At 56.2% G+C, this 11,975-nt stretch overlaps 1 protein-coding gene and 3 non-coding genes across 4 annotated transcripts in view; all 4 read left to right on the top strand.

The window, feature by feature from the left end:
* Nucleotides 1–11,836, top strand: part of TRPV2 (transient receptor potential cation channel subfamily V member 2) — a 17,920-nt gene extending 6,084 nt beyond the window's left edge. The window contains exons 4-17 of the mRNA XM_029928876.1: nucleotides 40–232; nucleotides 729–824; nucleotides 1,471–1,541; nucleotides 2,002–2,167; nucleotides 4,198–4,264; nucleotides 4,379–4,716; nucleotides 5,601–5,728; nucleotides 6,540–6,625; nucleotides 8,377–8,819; nucleotides 9,942–10,034; nucleotides 10,189–10,306; nucleotides 10,661–10,735; nucleotides 11,241–11,320; nucleotides 11,564–11,836. Coding sequence (XP_029784736.1) covers nucleotides 40–232; nucleotides 729–824; nucleotides 1,471–1,541; nucleotides 2,002–2,167; nucleotides 4,198–4,264; nucleotides 4,379–4,716; nucleotides 5,601–5,728; nucleotides 6,540–6,625; nucleotides 8,377–8,471 — 1,240 coding nt within the window. The 3' untranslated portion in view covers nucleotides 8,472–8,819; nucleotides 9,942–10,034; nucleotides 10,189–10,306; ... (1 more) ...; nucleotides 11,241–11,320; nucleotides 11,564–11,836. The remainder of the gene's footprint in view (nucleotides 1–39; nucleotides 233–728; nucleotides 825–1,470; nucleotides 1,542–2,001; nucleotides 2,168–4,197; nucleotides 4,265–4,378; nucleotides 4,717–5,600; nucleotides 5,729–6,539; nucleotides 6,626–8,376; nucleotides 8,820–9,941; nucleotides 10,035–10,188; nucleotides 10,307–10,660; nucleotides 10,736–11,240; nucleotides 11,321–11,563) is intronic.
* Nucleotides 10,114–10,184, top strand: LOC115283108. Its single transcript, XR_003904917.1, has one exon. It is a non-coding gene; the product is annotated as a small nucleolar RNA SNORD49 (small nucleolar RNA).
* On the top strand, nucleotides 10,505–10,576 carry LOC115283107. Its single transcript, XR_003904916.1, has one exon. It is a non-coding gene; the product is annotated as a small nucleolar RNA SNORD49 (small nucleolar RNA).
* On the top strand, nucleotides 11,418–11,491 carry LOC115283125. Its single transcript, XR_003904933.1, has one exon. It is a non-coding gene; the product is annotated as a small nucleolar RNA SNORD65 (small nucleolar RNA).
* Nucleotides 11,837–11,975: the final 139 nt, after the last annotated feature.

Below are 11,975 nucleotides of genomic sequence, written 5' to 3'. Positions count from 1 at the left end.
CCCCCCCCCCCCCCCCCGCATTAATCCTGACTTGCTCAGACTCCCATGTGTACCAGCTCTCACATTCCCTCCCCAGCACCGCCACCAAATGGTGGTTTTGGAGCCGTTGAACAAATTGCTTCAGGCGAAATGGGACCTGCTCATGCCCAGATTCTTCTTCAACTTCCTGTGTTACTTGGTATACACGTTCCTCTTCACCGCTGTGGCCTACCACCAGCCAGCCCTGGAGAAGGTACTGGTGGGTGGGGGCGCATCCTGGGGGAGGTTGGGAGAAGGGGGCAGGGATTGCCCAGCCCCCCTCTGCAGCTCACGCAGCTGGTGGGCACCGAGGCCAGCACCATGGGGAAAACCACGCTAATTCTTGCTGGGTGCTTACCCAGCAAGTGAGAATGTATTTCCAGGGAGTGATACGCGTTAACTTATTTAATTAATGCTTAGAGCAACCCTCTGAGAACGATGAACGCACGGACAGGTTAAGTCACCCACCCAGGGTCACCCAGGCTGTCAGTGGGGGGAGATGGGATCTGAACCCACCGTGCTAACCACTGCACAGTGTGCCTCTCCAATGGGCTAGAATCCTTGGGGGGGCCTGCCCGGGAGCCCATGTTCCCTGTGCTGGTCTGTGGGGCGGCTGCAGCAGCTACCGCCCAGAATGGGCCCTCAGCTAGGAATCTCCCTGTTGGGAGGGGACTCGGGCCCTAGGTCCTACCAGAGTGTCTCTTCAGCAGGCCTTCCTCCCCCTGAAAGTGACTGCCGGAGGCTCCATGCTGCTGCTGGGCCACATTCTGATCCTGCTTGGGGGCGTCTACCTCCTCGTGGGCCAGGTGAGGGCTCCTCCTGTTCCCCCTCTGCACCCCACACCTCCAGGACTCCGTGTGGCTCCCAGAAGCAAATTAGAATTCCCCTAGGAGGGCCTTAGAGTGAGTTAACCGCAATCTCTTCATTTCCAGGGAAGGAATCTTATACCGAGTCCCACCCCTTCCAGCTTCAGGGCAGCTGAGGGCCTTGGGTTCTGGGCCAGTCCCTCCGTACTGTGCTTTCTGGGGTCCCTGTGGGGCCGCAGATGACTCCCGTGGAGTCACAATCCCAGGACGGTGGTCCCTGTGAGGCCTGGGTGAGGGGAGGTAGAGCTGCTCTTCCTCTCGCCCCGAGGAGGGAGGGAGTTAGTTCTGCAGATCCACAGGGAGCTCCGAGGCGCCTGGCCTTGTCCAGGTGTCTGTGGGCGGCTACACTTTTTGCAAACAGGCTTCAAAGCTTTCTCAGCTTTCAGCAGGATCCATGAGCTCCCCTCCCTACCCTGCAAAAGTCCAAGATGCTGCTTGAGCCCCTGAGGGGGTCCTGGTGAGACTCCCACAAAGCCAGGCCAGCAGTGGGGAGCCCAGCAGGACTGCTCTGTGGCCTGGACACCAATTTCGCCCCCTTCCTCTCTTCCCCACTCCCACCCCCTACCCCGGCCCTCTCCCCCTACAGCTGTGGTACTTCTGGAGACGCCGTCTGTTCATCTGGATCTCGTTCGTGGACAGCTACTTTGAAATCCTCTTGTACGTGGGGTCTCACTCCCTTCCCCTGTCTCAGCTCTGGGGGAGGCTGGTGTGGTGGCAGGCGCCAGGCTGGAGGGGCGAGGACTGGAGCCAGGGGCCTGGACCAAAGCGCAGGCTGGGGCTCCTCGTGCTCATGACAGTTACATGCACTGAGCGCTCGCTGCATACCATTGGAGCCTGAACTCTTTACATGTTGTGGCTCACTGAATCTGCACAAACGCTCTGTGAGCCAGGCGCTATTACTATTCCCTCCCGTTTTACAGGGGACGGACCTGAGGCCCGTACAGGCTAAGTAACTTGCCCTGATTGGGTCCAGTCCCAGACAGAGAGAGAACTTCTCATCCACCCGGACGGATGGATGGTGGGAGAGGCAGAGGTGGTCAGTGCCGGCCAGAGGGGGCACGTGGCGGGGAGCTCTCCAGGTGGCCTGCAAGCTGACCGGGATTCTGTCCCCACCCAGCCTGATCCAGGCCCTGCTCACGGTGCTGTCCCAGGTGTTGTGTTTCCTGGCCATCGAGTGGTACCTGCCTCTGCTTGTGTCCTCGCTGGTGCTGGCCTGGCTGAACCTGCTTTACTATACACGTGGCTTGCAACACACAGGCATCTACAGTGTCATGATCCAGAAGGTGAGAGAAGGACTCCTTTGGCCTTAGCAGGCAGGCGCCCCCCTCCAGAGGGTGGAGGAGAACACGAGTCCGTCTGCCTTCGCATCACAAACCCAGATGCGAAGCCTGCGCATGAGCGTGCACACACCGGCCCCTCAGCGGGCTGTGCCCTGCATGAGTGTGAGCGAACACAAGAACAAATGTGTGTTGGCTAGCGCGTCCTTGCATCCGAAGGAGTAGAGACTATACACACAAGCTCATCTCTGTGCCTGTGTCCCAGGCATCTGGATGTGTCTGTGTTCATTTATTTATTCGACAAAAGTTGAGGTTCCATTCTAAGTGCTGGAATATGCTGCTTTGTTTGCCAGCAACGCAGACAAGTCCTCAGCTCTCCTGCAGCTGATGTTCTGGTGAGAGATGGAAACACTAAGAGAAACAAATGAGAACATTACAGGCTGCTCAATGCTATGGCGGAAATACATAGACCAGAGCCATGGGGGAATGACAGGGCATGAGGTGCTTTAAATGGGACAGTCTGGGAGACCTCCCTGAAGAGGTGACGGATGAGACCAGGAACATGATTCGGCCAGCGCAGACTCAGGGAGGAAGCATTGGAGGCAAAGGCCAGGAGCCAGAACGAGCTTGGGGTGTGTGGGGCAGGGCAAGGAGGCTGCAGAGAGTGAGTGGGAAGAGGAAGTTGAAGCTTCGTTGTCCGTGGAGAGGGGTCTGGAAGCCCCGGAGGTTTAAAACTTTTTTTAACTGTGGCAAAATATACATTACAAAATATACCATCTTAATAATCTATTTTTATTTTTGAGAGAGTGTGCATGGGTGACCGCAAGTGGGGGAGGGGCATAGGGAAAGGGAGAGAGAATCTCAAGCAGGCCCCACCCTCAGCCCCGGAGCCTGATGCTGGGCTCCATCCCACCAACCATGAGATCATGACCTGAGCCAAAACCAAGAGTCGGGTGCTTCAGCGACTGAGCCACCCAGGCTCCCCGATCTAATCATTTTAAGTGTACAGTTTAGTGGTATTAAGTACCTTCATAGTACTGTCCTACCTTTAGAGGACTGTGTTTAAAAAAATTTTTTTTAATGTCTTTATTTTATTTTGAGAGACAGAGCAGAGAGTGAGCGGGGGAGGGGCAGAGAGAGAGGGAGACACAGAATCTGAGCAGGCTCTCCAGGCTCTGAGCTGTCAGCACAGAGCCCGACACGGGGCTTGAACCCACAGACTTTGAGATCATGACCTGAGCCGAAGTCGGACGCTTAACCCACTGAACCAACCAGGCGCTCCTAGAGGACTGTATTAAGTGCCATCCATCTACAGAACTTTTTCATCTTCCCCAACTCAAACTCTGTCCCCTCTATTCAACATGAACTCCCTACTCCCCTCCCCCGGCCCCTAGCAACACCATTCTACTTTCTTTTTTTTATGTTATTCATTTTTTGAGAGAGAAAGTCAGAGCATGAGTGGGGGAGGGGCAGAGAAAGAGAAGGAGATGACTGGTTAATTTCACTCAGCACAGTGTCCTCCTGGCTCATCCATACTGTAGTGTGTATTGGAACCTCATTCCTTTTTAAGACGGAAAAGTATTTCACCGTGTGTATATACCACATATTTGTTTATCCCTTTATGCACCAATGGACACTTGGCTTATTTCCACCTTTTGGTTATTGTGACATGGCTGTGAACAGGGGTGTGCATGTACCTGTTTGGATCTCTGCTTTCAGTTCTTTAAGGTATATGCCCAGACGTAGAATTTCTGGATCATATGATAATTCTGTGTTTCATGTTTTCACCCCAGACAGTCGTCAGCAAGAAAGGGATGTGATCTGATGTAGCTGTTTTAAAAGACCGGTCTATTCAGTGTAGCTCCACACGGCCCCACATATGCATGTGTGTGTGTATGTGTGTGTGTGTGTGTGTGTGTGTGTGTGTGTGTGTGTGGTGTGTCCATGCAAAGCCATGCTCAGGGTGGAGGCAGGGATCATGAGTCACTCCCGCTGGCCCGGCCGCCCACTCTGGCCCCTGGGGGTATGTGTTCTAGGTCATCCTACGGGACCTACTCCGCTTCCTGTTGGTCTACTTAGTCTTCCTTTTCGGCTTCGCTGTGGGTAAGGACCCTCCCCTCCCTGCTTCCTCCTCCTTCTCCCTTGCCCACTCTGTATGCCTTTGAGACTGCCCCCTCATCTTCCCAGGCTGAGGATCCCTCTCTCTCCCTCCTGCAGGCCTGGTGAGCCTGAGTCGGGAAGCCCGGGACTCCGGGGTCCCCCCAGGCCCCAATATCACGGAGGCAGCACAGCCTGGGGCAGGACAGGAGGATGAGGGGGGCAGCTCATCCCCTTACGGTGGCATCCTGGACGCCTCCTTGGAGCTCTTCAAGTTCACCATCGGCATGGGGGAGCTGGCCTTCCAAGACCAGCTGCGTTTCCGCGGAGTAGTGCTGTTGCTACTGCTGGCTTACGTGCTCCTCACCTACATTCTGCTGCTCAACATGCTCATCGCCCTCATGAGCGAGACCGTCAACAGTGTCACCAACGACAGCTGGAGCATCTGGAAGCTGCAGGTGCTGCGGGGCGGGGGCTCCCCTCCTTCCCCCAAGTTCTGGGCCCGGTGAGGAGTGTGCAGGCCCCGGCTGAGCTGGGCCCCCTGATCCATTCCTTCCTTCCTCGGGTTGTCGTGAGGACCAGATGGGCTCATAGATCTGAAGTCCTTGGGGCGGTGCCTGGCACAGAATGGGTGCTGAAAGGGTTAGTCGTTATCATCATCAAGTATTTCTTGAGCATCTACCCGGGAGCTAGGCTTAGTTCTTTGGTGTTCAACACATGGCAGAGAACAAGATCAGATCCTTGGCCTCATGCAATTCCCAGTCTGTCTTCATCAAACAGTCAGGGGAGTTGTATTAGTGGGTGAGGCAGGCAGGATGTGCCGTCCTGGGGTTGGGGAGCAGAGGCCCCTGTAGCAGGGGGCTGATAGGACATATGCCTTTCATGGAGGGAGCAATAGCTGCTTCTTGACTGGAGGGTTGGGGGTGGGCAGCTGGTGCTCAGAAAGCCTTGCCCCGAAGGCCGGACTCTTACCAATCTGCTGTTGACTTTGGGCAGCCCCCTATCTTCTCTGAGCCAGGCCCTCATGGGCAAAGCTCTGTGCTGCACCTAATTCACTCGTGTGCTGGTGGGCAGGCACGTGTGTGGGTGGAGCAAATAAAATTCCGCGCCCGCTGGTGTGGAATTCTGGAATCGGTAAAGTCACAGTTGAGCAGTCATTATGTGCTGACTTCCCATCTGCAAGTGGGGAAACTGAGATTCAGAGGGCTTGAGGGCCTGACATCACACAAGTAATCAGAGGTTAGCTGGATTCAAACCCACATGCTTAGCAGACTTGGGGTTATATGGCAAACTGCCACAGAGTGCCTTCCTGGTTACTGTCTGATGTGTCTTTTGTCCCCAGAAAGCCATCTCTGTCCTGGAGATGGAGAACGGCTACTGGTGGTGCAGGAGGAAGAAGCGGCGGGCGGGGGTGAAGCTTACTGTTGGGAGCAGGCCGGATGGTAGCCCTGATGAGCGCTGGTGCTTCCGGTGAGTGAAGGAGGCAGAGGAGGACGGCCTGGGGGCCTTGCTGACCCAGTGGACCCTGGAGCCTGCATGGGGCAGGTCAGCATTACTGTCTTAAAAGCCAGGGGACAGCCGTCAGGAGGTAGGTCTGGTGGGACAGGCAGGGCCCAGGAGTACCAGGGCACTCCTCCCTGGGCAGGCGAGGTCAGGGATGCCACATGTCACAGGCCCAGGCCTGCCATCCGCCCATCCCTTCCATGGTGGGCCCTGACCTGCTCCTTCCTGCCTGAAGCAGGGACACTGAGGAGGCCAAGAAGCCAGAGGGACCCCAGAATTCCAGCACACTGGCCTTGCCCTGGCTGGTCTGCTCTGGCCTCCTAACTCCCCCAGCCTGACCGGAGAGTCTACGACCCTTCCATAGAAAACAATGTCTTCCTTGGAGAGAGAACTTGGTGACAGATGCACAGCCAGAAACATGGGTTTATGAGACAGCAGTTGAGCAAGGAGAAGGGAGGGTCCTGGGCATGTGAAGTGGCCACAAAGTGGTTCCAGAGAACGGAACACAAAGACACAGGTGATCTAAACTCTTCTCTGGGTGTTCAGCGCGGCCCAGGTGACTGTGGACAGCCTGAGGGGAGAGATGCCCGTTTCTGCCACCGCAGACACGTGGCCACCTGGATGTGGCCCGGGTGGGATGGCGGGTAGCCCAGTGTCAGTGAGAAGGGCGGAGAAACCCCATTCTCCTGGCTGTCCTGGGTCTCCTTGGGACCCCCACCTGGGGCCAAGCAGGCCGCACAGGTGGCTTCCTGGAGCATCAGGGCTGCTCTGTCCTCAGGGTGGAGGAAGTGAACTGGGCTTCATGGGAGCAGACGCTGCCGACAGTGTGTGAAGAGCCATCAGGGCCTGGCGGCCCTGTCACTGGTGAGTAGCCACGGACCAGAGCCCCTGCTCTGGAGAGAGAGTATGTGCGTGACTGTGTGTGTGTGTGCATGCGTCTACGCGGCCACACGGCCACGGAGAGGACCGCCTCCATGGCTGCTTCCCGGCCCCCCTTAAGACAGCACTTCCCTCCTTTTCTCTACACTCCCACCTCCTCCTGGCCTGTCTTCAGAGGGTCACCCAGGAGACACTCTGACGCTGTCTGCCTGCCCTCACCACCCCCGCTCCTGTGCCCTCCTCCTGGCCAGCTGCGGTCAGCCGCACCCTTTGCCCATTCAGCGTCCTCCAGTCCCAGGCCTGGGCCGAGCCTGGGGACCCAGCGGGAGAAAGAGTTAGAAAGGGACCCCCCTGCACCTATCCCACAGCTGAGGGGGCATCTACCTGAGCCCCCACTGGCTCGCCCCCACCTGCACGGCCAGCCTTGCTGATTCCCAGCTTTACCCCCCATTCCCAAGCCTCTGAGAAGCCACATCCTAGGCCTTTCCTCATGGTCATGGCCATTCAAGTGTGGGGAGGCCCCTCCCGTCTCCACCCTGCTGCCTTCCACCAAGCCTGGCCTTGGCTCCTTCCTCTCACTCGGAGGCCTGTTCGGAGGATTAGCTGTCTCCACAGCATGCCCCTTCTGGAATCTTCAGTAGCTCCCACTTGGTCTGCGCTTGGCTCTCCTCCTCTTTCTCATTCTCTTTCCAGCAGACCCCAGTTGTTTGTACCTGGACACCCCCCCCCCCCAAACAGCCCCTGTGTCACCTCTGACCCCTGTGTAGGGATGCTTCTTCCAGCCTCTGGTTTCCCAGGCTCCTGGGGCCCTGACCATCGCCCTCACAAACTGATAGATTTACTGCTTGCCCTATTGGTGTGCCTCCCTTCTTCTGAGTCCTGCCACCCCATCGCTTTGAGGCCAAGACTCTGAAAACCCCCTTGCCCTGTATCTTGGGCAAGCACCCTACACCCACCACCTGCTGGGGCTTCTAACAGGACACCCCCAACAGGGACGGCGTACTGCGTGTACCACCCCGCCCCCTCCTCACCTGGGCAGGGGGCCTGGAGAGTCTCTGCCTGGTGCTGAGTGTCCTCGGGACCTCCCTGGCAGCCACTCACTCCTCTGCCCCCAGCCCTCATGTCACCGGCCTCTGCACTGCTGCAAAGCCCCTTCTGCACCACCCTTTAGACAAGTCTTCCTGCGCCAGGCTTATCCTTCTAACGCAGACACAGCTACACAAGGCCCGCACTGAGCGCCTCCCACTGCCTGGAAGGCGTCACCCCTCAGGGTGTAGATGCATCACTGTAGTCCAGGCCGTTTTCCACACCTCCCTTCCTCCATGTGACAGCCAGTCCCCCCCACAGTGCCCCTCATTCTTCGCTTTCCTTGGCTTTCTGCCCAATTGTCATTCCTGCCCCCTTTGGGTGTCCAAATATGCCTTCCTTACAGGCTGGGTCCCTTCTCTCCCCTGAGCTCCTTGAACACCTACTTCTCACTTCTCTCCAGCTCTACAGCAAGCCTCAGGTGTTCCAGATTCTAACACAAAAGGCTGTCACCTCCAGGGACGTTAGGCTCCTGGGAGGAAGTCCCTGATAGGCACAAAGCAGGGGTCCAGGAGATGCCTGCAGGAGCGGGTATGTTGCCGGGAACCTCAGGAGGATCTGCTGCTCACAGGGCTTGTGGTTTCATGGCTGTGGCCTCCTTGGGACACAGCCCAAGGCCCAAGCCACAATGCTGTTCATCCCTTTTACAGGCACCTCGAAGAACCCTGGCCTGGCCTCCCGACCAGAGGAGGACACTGCCTCCGAGGAAGACCACCTGTCCCTCCAGCTCCTGGAGTCCCACTGATGTCCTGCGCAGAGGCAGGACAGAGCCAGTGACTCTCTGCCAGCCACCCTATCTGCTGGCTCTGGGGCTCCAGGGAACTTTGCTGGCAAATAAATAAATATTTTCTCAAGACTACCTCTCTGGGAAACATTTAAGCAGAGGTAGTGGGCTCTTGGGCTGACTGACATCTGCAGGTCTCTGTGAGCATTTCTCCATCCGGAACTGTGCTACTGTCACCCTCAACCAGGGCGCAGGAGACCCTTACCTGCTGCCCCCCAGCCTCAGGGCTCTTGAGTGCTGTGCCCGCTGTCATGACAGCTGTGTGGCAGCGCAAGCTGGCCTTTCCCGAAGTTTCCAGCCATCTCCAAGGTATCTCTCAAAACCTTTGAGCGCCTTGGTTTCGTTCAGGCTCTGGATTATTGGTTTCTCTTCCTTCTGGGCTACCTGCTCACTTCCTACCCCTACAAGCTGTTCTGCAGGGCCGCCAGAAGGGACTTCTTAAGAGGGAAGAAAAACCTGTTACCCGTGTGCTCTGAAGGCTTAAAACGCCCCCCCAGGGCACACAGGACACCCAAGCTGGCATCCTCAGCCCTCCAGGGTTTTGCCCAAGCATGTTCAGACACCGCTTCCCCCATACTCCTGTTGTCCTCCGTGCTCTCCTTAGCACGTTTACCATATTCTTCAGGTAGTGATGGACTTGCATGTTTGACCCCCCTGATTTGGCTCTTGCTGGAAGCCCCTGACTCCCACCCCACTAAAATCCTTAAGATCAGCTCATAAGTTGTCTCGCTACAGCATTTTCAATGTTCTCCAGTCCAAATGACTTGCTCTTCCTTGGTGTACTAATTGTTTATAAAATGCGCACGAATTAAGTGTTTTTTAAGTCGGCAAGACCTGAGGGCGTTCAAATGGTGAAAGGAAAACATTTGCAGAGGGAGGGGTTTACATTGCTGGTGAGATGAGGGACAAATGAGTCCCCAGCAATCAGGGACTTGGGTCCCAGGGCCTCGTCGCGACGGCACGCCAGCCCCGGCGCAGGCGCCCTGGAGCACCCCCTGCGCTGCGAGACCCAGACCGCGGGGCCGTGGGAGAGACCATGGGCTTTAAAGGAGAGGGGTGGCCTGGGATGGTAGGGCGGAGTCCGCATCGTTAAATGGGCGGGAAGTTCCCGTGAGTCTTTGCCAGTATCACCCTCCCTTTTGTGAAGAATGGAATATCCCGACTCCTTAAAGGCAGGGTACGCAGCTAAGGCGACCTTTCCGTTAGAGTTTTTATGGAGGTGAGTGGTCAGTGTGGTTTGGCCTTGTAGCTGGCGGCAAGGGTGAATGAACTAGAAGCTTCCTAATTTCTGCCAAGAAGGTTTCGGGAAGCTTATGTGGGGGAGGCGGGGGGCGGCTCGGGCTTCGTGGCGGGCTCGTTGGTGGCGGAAGAGTCGCTCAAGGCCGCGCCGGGAGCCAAGGCCCAAGGCCCACGTGCGTGTTTATCCCCCAGGGCCGCCGCCGTCCTAGGATCCTGATGTCCCCGAGGCCGGGCCCCCGTCCCCCAGACCCGCCGTGGTGAGCGCGCCACCCCCCGGAGAACTGGGTAAGCGCGGGTCGGCCTGCACGCGAGCGCGCTGCGCGGGTGAGGTTGGTGATGGGGCCACGAGGGCGGCTCGGCCGACCGCCCTGATGCTAACGGGATTAGGAAGTGCTGTCAGAATCGACAACTGACGATTTTTATGCCTGTCTGACCGTAGTCGCTGAAGCCTCAACAGTGTGCTCGAACATCACTGTCAGAAAACGTGTCGCCCTCCGTGTTCCAGGTGGCCGACCCATTGCTGAGCCTTCAAGCCGGGAGCAAGGCCCCTTCCTGAGGTAGGACCTCGTCTAGGCAGGGTGGGATGTACGACTTGTAACGTTTTGTAAAGTGTGTGTATTGGGCTGTAACAGTGTGCACCGCTCCATCACAATGTGTTGTTGAGAACGGCTTACAGCCTGGTTGGTTCTCGAGCAATATGGGCTCGTGTCCAGGTGTCTGGAACAGTACTGGGGAGTGTGGGGGGGCTGCTTGACTGCTCTGATGAAATCACTTAATAGGAAGTGCCGTCAGAATCGATAACTGACGATAACAGTTCCTGGCTGACTGCGGTCAAGAGGCCCTCCCCGGCTGCCAGGTGGCCTGGGGAATCTTGGTGTGAACAGTGACCCTTGTCATCTGTGTTCACCCAGGTTGCCAATTAGGGGCTGCCAGCATGCGATCACTGCATCTGAGGATTTGAGGGATGATGAGTGGCCTGCCTGGAGGTAAGTAGGTTTTCATCTCGGGAGGTTGGTGGTTGAGTGAGCATCGCTGTTAACTTAGGTGAAGTTCCGGTTAGGTCAGATAGGGGGAGTTTTATCTGATTAACTGTAGCCCTTGACCTTTATTGGCAGTATCCCCAGATGCTGATTATGGTTCATGGTGGTGGTGGAGCTGAGTGCAGAGGTAACCCAGGGGTTCCCTTTTTACCTCACTGCTGTGTAATCCTGAGCAAATCCCGCCTATCTGCTGAGATTTAGTTTTCCTCACCCTTTAAAATGGAAGCTTTAGGTTTGTGATGTTTAAAACTATGTGACTAAGTGGATGTGACGTGACCAAAGAAGCCAATTTAAGACTTCTGGACGTCTATGGCTTAATTTACAAAAAGGCATCTCCAGGAAGTTTCCAGGAGTTTGGATTTGTAGTCGGGGCTCTCCTCATCAGAACTGCTACCTGTTTTGTCTTTGGTATCTGTTGCCTCTCTAGAGGTGCGTCAATTCATTCCCCCAGGTTTTGAGTGCTGAGTTGAAGACCGGTGCTGAGCAGTGTGGAGTTGAAGCCGGCGGTGGCACAGCTCAGCCCAAGTAGAGGTGAGCCTTCATCTGGCCCGGGACCCCTTCCTCCTCCATGGTAGAATGAATGAGGAGCTAATTTTGTGTGTAAATTGATGTGCAGAAAACAGATATCAAATGATGAAATCACCCCAAAGTAGCTGGAATTACCGGCAGATGGTGCAGTGTTGAGCCTCAGGTTTTCTGACGATGTCTGAGCACTGTGAACGCTCAGGTGACTTGGCGGGGGGAGAGGGAGACTGGTATTGCGTGTCTTTGCAGGCGGCCTTCCCAGAGGGCCGGCAGCGGCGCTGCAGCAGGGGCAGAACGGGCAGACCGGAAGTTCCGAGGACCAGTGACCACCACCAGCTTGGGCCGAAGAACCTAGGCTTTAGTAGTTGGTGTGGAAACAGCACTTACCTGGTGCCGAGCTTGAGAGCCGCTCTGTTGCCCGCAGTAGAGCTAACACAAGCGTTCACAGTGTTTTTCTAAGTAGGCACTGTTGGTGTCCTTCATGAGTTTTCTAATTTAAATATTACTTCTAGCTCTCCCTTGCCCAGAGAACTTTCTGCACTTTTTAATTTTGTATGCGCTTGTTCTTTTGTTGAGGGTCTGAGTTCATGCTGGAAACATTTCTTCCTGAAGTTAGTATTTCAATACACTTAATAGGGGCGCCTGGGTGGCTCAGTCGGTT

This window comes from Suricata suricatta, chromosome 17 (assembly GCF_006229205.1).
Source record: "Suricata suricatta isolate VVHF042 chromosome 17, meerkat_22Aug2017_6uvM2_HiC, whole genome shotgun sequence".
Taxonomy (NCBI): Eukaryota; Metazoa; Chordata; class Mammalia; order Carnivora; family Herpestidae; genus Suricata; species Suricata suricatta.
The sequence above is the reverse complement of the archived record's forward strand: the minus strand, read 5'-3'. Positions and strand labels throughout refer to the sequence as shown.